The sequence below is a fragment of the Myotis lucifugus genome, unplaced genomic scaffold, assembly GCF_000147115.1.
Source record: "Myotis lucifugus unplaced genomic scaffold, Myoluc2.0 scaffold_445, whole genome shotgun sequence".
Taxonomy (NCBI): domain Eukaryota; kingdom Metazoa; phylum Chordata; class Mammalia; order Chiroptera; family Vespertilionidae; genus Myotis; species Myotis lucifugus.
The window spans coordinates 10381-21527 of record NW_005871493.1 but is presented as its reverse complement, the minus strand read 5'-3'; the positions used below and the strand labels follow the sequence as shown (position 1 = coordinate 21527).

The 11147-nt window shown below is 46.8% G+C and overlaps 1 protein-coding gene across 1 annotated transcript in view; it reads left to right on the top strand.

The window, feature by feature from the left end:
• The window catches only part of NPM2 (nucleophosmin/nucleoplasmin 2), a 20779-nt gene extending 9647 nt beyond the window's left edge, over positions 1-11132 (top strand). The window contains exons 4-6 of the mRNA XM_006102934.3: positions 8984-9074; positions 10105-10268; positions 10386-11132. Of these exons, the coding sequence (XP_006102996.1) occupies positions 8984-9074; positions 10105-10268; positions 10386-10424 (294 nt within the window). The 3' untranslated portion in view covers positions 10425-11132. The remainder of the gene's footprint in view (positions 1-8983; positions 9075-10104; positions 10269-10385) is intronic.
• Positions 11133-11147: the final 15 nt, after the last annotated feature.

Sequence of the window (11147 nt, the reverse complement as noted above, 5' to 3'; positions counted from 1 at the left end):
TGACTGCATTGTGAAAAGCCAACTTATTAAAGCATGCACCTTTGATAAAGAAGCAAAGAAGCAAACCTATACATCTGGCTTAAGAAGTGCAGGTGGGCAGCTAATCTGAAAAGCAAATTGGGTGGGGGTCTCAGGCTGATATACCCTCCCGTCTATAGGTTTCAAAAAAAATTTTTTTTCTCACTGTATAGGTTCTTCTAGTCAGTCATTTCGTACTAGTTTCAACTTGTAGTTGCTAAAGATGCCTTTCTTCTTTTTTTAAATCCTCATGCAAGGATATTTTCCCATTGATATTTAGAGAGAGTGGAAGGGAGGTAGAGAGAGACACATCGATTGATTGCCTCCCGCGTGCACCCTGACCAGGGCTGGGGATTGAGCCTGCAACTGAGATATGTGCCCTTGACCTGAATGGGGCCTGGTAACCTGCAGTCTGCGGGCCAATGCTCTATCCACTGAGCCAAACCGGCTAGGGCTCAAAATTCCTTTGCTGAACCTATTGGTACAGGTTAATTCTCAAGGTCCCTTTTTACTTTGTTGTAGCCTTCCCAGAATTCATGAGAAGCCGCTGGCAATTTTATAACCTAGAGACTGCTGGCTTTTCTGCCTAGGGAGTAACATTGCCCCCTTTTCCTGTCCCTTTTCTCCCTCCCTTTCTGCATTCCCATTAGGGAGGTTTTATTTATTTATTTATTTATTTATTTATTTATTTATTTATTTTAATATATCTTTATTGATTTCAGAGAGGAAGGGAGAGGGAAGAGAGATAGAAACATCAATGATGAGAGAGAATCATTGATTGGCTGCCTCCTGCACACCCCCCACTGGGGATAGAGCCCACAACCCAGGCATGTGCCCTTGGCTGGAATCGAACCCAGGACCCTTCAATCCATAGGCCAACGCTCTATCCACTGAGCCAAACCAGCCAGGGCTGTAATAACTCTTGATTCTACATATGCTATAAATCCCTCACTATAATGTATTATCTTTGCTTTAAACAGTCTATATTTTAAAGAGATTAGGAATTAGAATGAAACATTTACATATTTACCATTTCTGGTATTCGTTCCTTTGTGTAAATTCAAGTTTCCATTTGATATCATTTTTCTTCTGCTTGAAGGACTTAAACATCTCTTGTAATGCACGCCTGCTTGTGATGAATTCTTTCAGCTTTTGTATATCTGAAAAGTCCTTATTTCACTTTACCTTTTTTTTTTAAACTCTCAGTTGAATTTTATTTTTGTTGATTTCAGAGGGGAAGAGAGATAGAAACTCAATGATGAGAGAGAATCATTGATTGGCTGCCTCCTACATGCCCCCTACTGGGGATCGAGCCCACAACCCAGGCATGTGCCCTTGACTGGAATCGAACCCAAGACCCTTCAGTCCACAGGCTGACGCTCTATCCACTGAGCCAAACCAGCCAGGGCTTCACTTGACTTTTGAAAGGTATTTTTACTGGGTAAAAAACTCTAGGTTGAGTGTTTTTGCTTTCAACACTTGAAAAACATTGCTAGATTTCTCCAAACATAGCTTGTATAATTGGCAGAAACGGCCTCTGCCTGCCTGATCTCCCCTAACCACTCTGCCTGCCTGCCTGATTGCCCCCTAACTACTTGCCTGCCTGCCTGATCGCCCCTAACCGGCTCCGCCTTGGCCCCCGCTGCCGTGGTTTTTGTTGGAATGATGTCTGGAAGGTCGTTCAGGGATCCAGTCTAATTAGCATATTACGCTTTTATTATTATAGATAGACTAGAGGCCTGGTGCACGAAATTTGTGCACTCGGGGTGGGGGAGGGTCCCTCAGCCCGGTCTGCACCCTCTCACAGTCCAGGAGCCCTCAGGGGAGGCCCAACTGATGCCGCAGAGGTGGGAGAGGCTCCCACCACCACCACTGCACTTGGCAGCCGTGAACCCGGCTCCTGGCTGAGCGGTGCTTCCTCTGTGGGAGCGCACTGAATACCAGGGGGCAGGTCCTGCATTGAACGTCTGCCCCCTGGTGGTCAGTGTATGTCATAGCGACCGGTTGTTCGTCGTTCAGTCGATTTGCATTTTAGCCTTTTATTATATAGGATTGCCATTGTTACTTCCGTGGGAGCAATGCCTTTCGCTGCTGCTTCAGATTGGGCTTCCTTTTCTACCTCATGTAGCATCTTGTATGATTTTGTTAATTCGTTTTTTTTCATGCATGAGGTTGTTGATGTTGATCATGAGTCTTTCTGAGCAACCTTGGTTTTCTGGCATTGCTAATCTTTTACTCGTCGCTTCAGCTGTGTCTAAAATGTAGAGTTGAGCAAACTTCTGAGAAACACTATCTGAAGGATGTAAAGTTCCAGTACAGTGATAAACTTGACCCTTTATTCTAAAACAGTATGGCCCATATCCTGATGGTGATGCAATATTTGCACCCATTGAAGCAAAAGCAAAAGAACTATTTATGGAACAAATATTTTCCATAAAATTTTTACTGTCAGAATCTTCACTTATCATTAATTTTTTTAATATATTTTATTGATTTTTTACAGAGAGGAAGGGAGAGGGATAGAGAGAGTTAGAAACATCGATGAGAGAGAAACATCGATCAGCTGCCTCTTGCACATCCCCCACTGGGGATGTGCCCACAACCCAGGTACATGCCCTTGACCGGAATCGAACCCGGGACCTCTCAGTCCGCAGGCTGATGCTCTATCCACTGAGCCAAACCGGTTTCGGCTATCATTAATTTTTTTAAATATGCCAGGTATTCTGGAAAATTTATATCATTTGGACAAACTTTACCTTTGCTGCAACATCGAGTAAATTTTCCATCAGATGGTTTTTCATCGGAGAAATTTAGTGATAGGCAAAATTGACATGTAACAGTCATTCCACCACAGCTATGTTCAATAACTGCATCCTCATTTACTTCGTTTTTGCTGTGAAGGCAGTTCCTACCAGTATTGGTAGTACTTGTTGATGACAGTTTTTCAGACATATTCTGTCGACGACGCCAGCTTCTTTTGGCTGCAGAGGTAGAATTGGGGCCAGCTGGCCGGCCGGGGTGGGACCATGGGAGATGGCCTGCCTGTAATGGACCACAGGAGGGCTTCAGGGCGTGTCTGGCCCCGTCTTGCCCCAGCAGCCCCAGCTCATGTCCCCAGCCTTGCAGCCCCAGCTCGCGCCCCCAGACCCATAGCCCCACCTGGCACCCCACCTTGGCCTGGTGCCACCCGCTCACCTGCTCCACCATACCGCCATGGTCCCGCTCTTATCGGGGCCCATCGGGGCAGCAGTGCCTCCACTGCCGCCCACTGCCAGCGCAGTGTCGCTGACACCCGCCATGTTCCGCGCCGCCCCCTGGTGGTCAGCACACGTCATAACGAGTGATTGAACTCCTGGTCTCCTGGTGGAACTCCTGAGGGCACAATTTGCATATTAGGCATATATATATATTTTATCAATCAATATGTGGTAACCTTCTTTTTTGTTTATTTTTTTAATTAAATCTTTATTGTTCAGATTATTACATTTGTTCCTCTTTTTCCCCCCCATAACTCCCCTCCACCCAGTTCCCACCCCACCCTCCGCCCTCACTCCCCACCCACTGTCCTCATCCGTAGGTGTACGATTTTTGTCCAGTCTCTTCCCGCATCCCCCACACCCCTTTCCCCCCAAGAATAGTCAGTCCACTCCCTTTCTATGCCCCTGATTCTATTATAATCACCAGTTCATTCTGTTCATCAGATTATTTATTCACTTGATTTTTAGATTCACTTGTTGATAGATGTGTATTTGTTGTTCATAATTTGTATCTTTACCTTTTTCTTGTTCTTCCTCTTCTTAAAGGATACCTTTCAGCATTTCATATAATACTGGTTTGGTGGTGATGAACTCCTTTAGCTTTTTCTTATCCGTGAAGCTCTTTATCTGACCTTCAATTCTGAATGATAGCTTTGCTGGATAAAGTAATCTTGGTTGTAGGTTCTTGGCATTCATCACTTTGAATATTTATCTCTAAAGTACTTATTGAATTAAAGCCTAAATCATATGATATTAATTTGTTTCCCAATCGTCCCTCAATATCCACTCTCCCTTTTCTTTAGCAGTGGAATTCATGACTTTCAGCTGGCCGTAAGGCTACTGAGAATGAAAACTATATTGCTTTTGAGTTTGGCAATGAAGTTCTGGCCAGTGGAATGTAAGCAGAAGTGGTATCTCCTGCATCTGCCGTGTCCTCAAACAGATCATGTGGCTGTTTTTTGTCTCTTTCTCCTTCCTGCTGGCTGGAATGGGGATGTGATGGCCAGAATCTGAGCAGCCATCTAGGCCAGGAGGTAGAAGCCATGTGTTGAGGTTGGTGAAGCTACACAGTACAGAGAGCCTGGGTCCCTGGTGACTGAGGAGCAGGAAGCCCACAGCTGCTTATATCTGGACTTAGTTTACATGTCAAAGAAACAAGCTCCTAGTTGTGTAAGCTACTGTTATTGAGTTTTCTGTCACTTGATACCAAATCTAATGCTAACAACTACAACTAGCTCAATTTTAAAGCACTTTATTTTTTTATTTTTAGAGCAGTTTCAGGTTTATAATAAAATTGAGAGGAAGGTACAAAGATTTCTCCTGTATCACCTACTCCTTACATATATATAGCCTCCCCCATTATCCATACCACTCACCAGATGGTACAACTAGCTTCATTTTCATTAGGTATGGCTGCAATAACAAAGACCCAACCATGGGGGCTTAAACAAATTTGATATTTATTTCTGTCTTGCATAGAAGTCCAGAGATGGGCAGTCTAGGGCTGGTGAGATGGCTCCGTGGTCACCAAAGCCCAAGTCTCCTCTTATCTCTCTCCCATCCTTAGTGCAGAATTCCATCCTCAAGATCACCTGACAGTCCAGGAAGGCTGCCATCGCTCCAGCCCTCACTTCTGCATTTAAGGTCATAGGAAAGGAGAAGCAAGGGAAGGCCAAAGGGGCTTTCTCAGTTCTCTGTCCAACTTTTAAGGAGTCATTGCACAAGTACCACCCACGAAATTCTGCTTACAACTCACCGGTCCAGAAATTAGTAACACGTTCATAGCTGCAGAGGAAGCTGGGGGATGCAGTCTTTGTCTGGGTACAACATTTGAATAATCACAGGGCATTGCTGTTATGCAAGAAAGGAAGAATGGATATTGGATAAGCAAGTGAAAATCTCCCCCACATCTAAATATATGCTTCCGTCTCTTTGCTTTAACATTTCTGACCTTATGTTTTAAGTGTATATCCTACAATCAGTATGTGGCTAGACTTTGTTTTAGTCTATCTGGCTGGTAGAATCTGTTTATATTTACTGTGTTTGCTAATATGCTTGGATTTATTTGTAAAACGTACTTTGTGCTTCTACTTTCCTTGCTCTTATATATTTTATTTGTTCTCCTTTTTCTGTCTTTTATTAGATTGACTGCAGTTTCTTTTCCCATTTTTCTTTCTACTGGTTTGGAAACTACAGAACCCATTCTGATTTTTATTGGTTGTCCTTAATTTTTTAGCAATCATGCATGATCAAAGTAAAAAATTAATGTTTTTATTCCTCTCAAACTATCCAGGAAGCTTTTCTGATTATTCTCTTCTTCATTTACATGTTGTTGTCATGTAGTGTTTTAGCTTCAACTTGTTTTAAACCCACTCAACACTAGTCATTACCAGTACTAACTTATTTTACGGTGATGCTCACTTACATTTTTTTCTTTGTTTACCAATTAGCTCGCTCACCACTGCTTGTTGTAGCCACTTCTTCCTTCTCAATTTAATTGCCATATTCTTTTTTTTTAAAGTTTTTATTTATTTATTTAAATTGATTCCAGAGAGGAAGGGAGAGGGAGAGAGACAGAGAGAGAAACATCAGTGATGAGAGAGAATCATGGATCGGCTGCCTCCTGCACGCCCCACACTGGGGATCGAGCCCCCAACCCAGGCATGTGCCCCAGAATCAGAATCGGAACCAGGACCCTTCAGTCCGCAGGCCCGACACTCTATCCACTGAGCCAAACGGCTAGGCTTTGTGGTTTTCACTTTAAATATTGACTCCATTCTCTCCAGCCCTTTAGTCTGATCAGATGCATGTTGGGTCTTCTCATCCTGTCCTCCGCGTCCCAGCTTCTCTTTCAGACTTTGTTAGTCTGTCTCTCTGTGATGCATTCTGGGTAATTTATTCACAGCTGTTTCCCAGTTTACCTTCCAGCTTCAGCTGGCTTATTCTGCTTTTTAAACATTTGTTCAGTTTGTTTCAACGCTTATATTTTTTCATGTATAGAGACTGCATTTGGTACTTTTTTTATTTTTCACAACATGTTGTTCTTAGGTTTCTTTTTTTTTTTTTAAATATATTTTATTGATTTTTTACAGAGAGGAAGGGAGAGAGATAGAGAGTTAGAAACATCGATGAGAGAGAAACATCGATCAGCTGCCTCCTGCACATCTCCCACTGGGGATGTGCCCGCAACCCAGGTACATGCCCTTGACCGGAATCGAACCTGGGACCTTTCAGTCTGCAAGCGGACGCTCTATCCACTGAGCCAAACCGGTTTCGGCAGTTCTTAGGTTTCTGATTCCTGTTTTTATATTTATTTGGTCTTCATCAGCCTTACTTCCTAGAAGTCCGGATTGTTATTCTCCGACCTCAGGCCCCTGGTCGTGCTCGTGACAGTCATTTTGTTTCCTTCTGCTGATGCAGGATTGCTTCTTGTATGGCTTGCAATTTTACTTTTTTAAAGAAGGTGGTTGTTTTACTAATTTTTTTTTTAGAGAGGAATGGAGAGGGAGAGAAAGAGAAGCATTGCTAGTCCGCCTCCTGCACACCCCCTACTGGGGATCCACCCGCAACCCGGGCCTGTGTCTTGACCCGAAATCCAACCACAGACCTTTAGGTGCACAGGAGGGCGATGGATGCTTAACCACCTGAGCCACACTGGCCAGGGCTGTTTTGTAATTTTAGACGGCGAATTGTCTTGTTTTCTCTAAAAAATTCTATGTGAAAAGAATGGACAGTAGTTTTGTGTTTGCATCTGCCATTTGCCCCAGGAACATCACAAGCCCTGGATTTCAGGTGGGTTTCTCAGCGTGGCTGTCCGCACCAGGCACATCCAGACTGCAGACAAGCGACAGGTGCATCCTGGGGTGCTAGCTCTATCCCGGCCAGCATTTCCTTGTTGCCTTTCTGTGGTGGTGTGTAGTTTCTTTCTTTTTTTTAACAACTGAAGTTTAATAACATGCATATCTCCTGTGTACCTGGGAGAGACCCAGAAAAACTGAGTAACTCTCCAAAATGGCCCAAGCCACACCGTTTTTCAAATTTAAGTTTTATTTTTTAATTATAGTTGACATTTCATATTTTCTTTTCATTTCAATTTATATAGTATAGTGGTTAGACAATCATGTACTTTACAAAGTGGTCCCCGTGACATTCCAAGTACCCACCTGGCACCATACATAGTTATTACATCACTGGAGGCCTGGTGCACAAAATTCGTGTACTGGGGGGGCCCTCAGCCCGGCCTGCGCCCTCTCGCAGTCTGGGAGCCCTCAGGGGATGTCTGACTGCTGGCACCACTCTGCGCTCACCAGCCTTGAGCCTGGCTTCTGGCTGAGCCGCATTTCCCCTGTGGGAGCGCACTGACCACCAGGGGGCAGCTCCTGCATTGAGCGTCTACGTCCTGGTGGTCAGTGCGTGTCATGGCAACCGGCCGTTCTGCCATTTGGTCAATTTGCATATTAGCCTTTTATTATATAGGATTATTGACTGTATTCCCTGTGCTGTACTTTACATCCTCACGACTATTTTGTGACAACCAATTTGTGCTTCTTAATCCCGTCACCTTTTTCTGGTGGTGTGTAGTTCCTACCTGTTGGTTTGGGGTTCTTTCGTCCCCTCCCCTCGAGCCTCAGGCTGGGGCTTTTACTGAGGTGCAGCCCTTCGAGGGTGCTGGCCTCCGTACAGTGGCCCCGTCCGAGCACGCGTGTCATCTCCAGTGCATTTCCTTCAGCTGCTGCAGAGCGGCTCTCGCACAGGCTGCCTCACGTCTGATGCCTGGGGACTCTCCTTTCTTCTTACTCTTCAGCCATTGGGTTACATTTCATCCAGCCTTTCTAGGTGTTGGTGCTGCGGAGTTTGTTTTTGCTTATTTGCTCCCTGTCTGAACCAGAAACTCGAAGTGAATCCCTCTCAGCCTCAATTTCCTCTGTAAAGTAATGGCACCTCCCCCATGGGTGTGGAGTAAATGAGATAAAGCAGGTGAAATGCTTCCTGTGGAATGTCTGGGAAAATATATTTTAAAAAAAAATTCTGTACTACCCACTGAAAATTAGGGTTAGCACTTCATCTTTCCCAACCTTTATTCATATGCATATTCCCATGTAACTTATAAGACAGAAGTCCCCCTACACATGCAGATTTGCATCTGCTTTGCTCATCTGATTCGTGCGTAGTCTGTGTGGGACCAGGGTGCCAGCATGGTCAGGTCCTAGGAAGGGCCCTCTTCCCAGCTTCTACACGGTGCCTCCTCTGTCCCACATGGGGGCAGGGGGGTGTGAGGCAGGAGGAGGGTCTCTAGTCTCATCTTAAAGGAACACTAATCTCATGATGACTCTCATGACCTCATCTCACCCTAATCACCTCCCAAAGGCCTCACATCTCCAGATGCCATCACATTGGGGTTAGGGCTTCAGCGTAAGACTTTGGGAGACACAGTTTAGTCTGTAGCAGTGAGAGTTCTCTACTAACAGCTGCCCCTGAGGTTGGTTGGAAGCTCACCTGAGATCTTAGCGAGAATGAGTTGGTCAGATTCGAATTCTTCTCTGCCAGAGTCCGCCTCGGCAGAAAGGGGGAGGGCCGAGCGCAGTGACTCCGCGGCTGGGGCTTGGGGGTAAACTCTGAGTGTTTCTGCAGGAGGCCGGCCCCCAGCCTGGGGGCGCCCGAGCGACCCTGTCTTCTCTGCTCTTGCCCCCACATCCCTCCGCCTGCAGGTCATGATGGGCCTGGAGCTCTCTCCTCCAGTCACTTTTCAGCTGCGGGCTGGCTTGGGACCCGTGTTCCTCAGTGGCCAGGAATGTTACGGTAAGTCTGAGCTTGGACCTGGGGAAGGTCTGAGGGTGCACGGGGCCAGGGACGTAATGAACACCCCAACAGAGGAGGGCTCCTGAGTGATTAGAGAGAATCCCCAAAGGTAGCACGGTTGCCAGTAGCCTGGGCAGGAAGGCCACAGGCACAGTTCTACCCCCAGTTCTCCTTCACCTCCCTGCACCTCACCTCCCTGCACCGTGCCTGTGCCTGTGCCGCAGCCCCTCACCTGGAACGTGAGGGTAGGGGTGTACTAGGTTTCATCTACAAAGACTAGCTGTGAGGAATAAATGGGATGTTCAGGAAAAGCAGTTAGCATGGTACCCAGTACTAGCACGCACTTAACGTGTTAGCTTAGCCTGGCCAGCGTGGCTCAGTGTTTGAGTGTCAACCTATTGCCAGGAGGTCACTATTAGATTCCCACGATTCCAGGTTGGTGTCGATCCTCAGTGGGGGACGCGCAGGAGGCAGCCCATCAATGATTCTCTCTTATTGTTGATGTTTCAATCTCTCCCTCTTCCTTCTTCTCTGAAATCAATAAAAATATATATTTTTAAAATGTTAACTTAAAGCGAAGTACGTAGCTGTAGCAGTCACATGGGCCAGCAAGTCGCTGTGCTGTTGACTCTTTCGATGTCCTCTCACTGGCCCTCTTCTCTGTCCGGCTGGGCCTCTGTCCTCGGGGTGCTCTCCTGCCCCCAAACCCCGGCAGCGTCCACTTCCCTGTGGATAAGGCCTGAAGTCCTTAACTGCTACTCCAGTTCCTCCCCACCTTCCCCTTCCTCCCCTCACACACTCCTTCCCTGGAGAGTCCTCACCGCCCCCCCCCCCAAGGCAGAGCCCAGCTTGCCCTTCCCCGCCTCCTTCTACCACCCTCGGCCAGGCCCTCTTGAGCTGTCAAGGCCGCTTCCCGCCACCTCCTGGCCTTCACTCTGTCAGGGAGGCCAGGAGGGCTTCCCAGGGAGGCAGGCAGACACTTGCACTCCTGCGGGGACTCCCCCAGGCACCTCTCCTCTCCCATGTGCAGAAATTCCAGAACTCTCCTGGGAGGAAGAGGAGGAGGAAGAGGAGCAGCAGTCAGAGGAAGATGATGACGATGACGACGATGATGATGAAGAGGTGTCCCTAGAGGAGACCCCTGTCAAAAAAGGCAAGAGGCTGGCATCCCAGAAGCAGACAAGCGTTGCCAAGGTGAGGGAAGGGACCCTGGCCAGGCCCCTGGGCTGAGTGTGCAGGAGGTGGGGGCCCAGCGGGGTCTGCTCAGGCCCTCACCCTAACCATCCAATGACGCTTGTGTTTGGTTCCCAGAAAAAAAAAGTGGAAAAAGAAGAGGAGGCGGCAAGGTAATTCTTTCCATCTCTTAACTTGGCCGAACTCTTTGGGCAAAGTATACAGTGCTAGAAAGGGCCTTGGTGCCGGGTGTGCGTACGCGCGTGCGTGTGTATAAGTCCGAGGGCACACGGCGTCTTCCGCAGGAGGTTGGCACCACCTTTTTGAGAAGCATGAAACCGTGCTTATAATCTGACCTAGTTCCCCTTGTGGCAATGCCTTTCCAAGGACTCCGTCCAGAATAAGGGGAGCACTATGTGCGCTGAGAAACCCCTCGCTGGTGATTGAACCACGAGTGGGAGCGGGGCGTTCTGAATGCTGCCGCAGCACAGGTTCCGCTGCGGAGCGTTTTCCCAGTGGCTGCTGCGTGTGCCTGTGAAGAAGATAGCGACCTGGGACGTGTTGATAGAATTAACAAGGGCAGGATATTAAGTCGCTTTCATTTTATTTCACATACTAGTATGTTTAGGAGGAAGAAAAAAAAAACCCCCGAGAGGAAATACACCGAAATGTTAATGTTGGTGGGAGGTAAACAACATAAGTAGTTTATTCTGTTCTTTATTTGCTATTTTGTGCAATATGGTTACCATTACTTTTATAATGAAAGGGACATGTCTGTGGTAAGTAAAAGAAAGAGAGCAGATGGAAGCCTAAGAAAAAGCATCTTTGTTAAAAAAAAAAAAGTGTGGGGGGGATCAGAGTGGCCCCTGGAGGGTGACAGGTGGAGAGGAGAACTGCAGG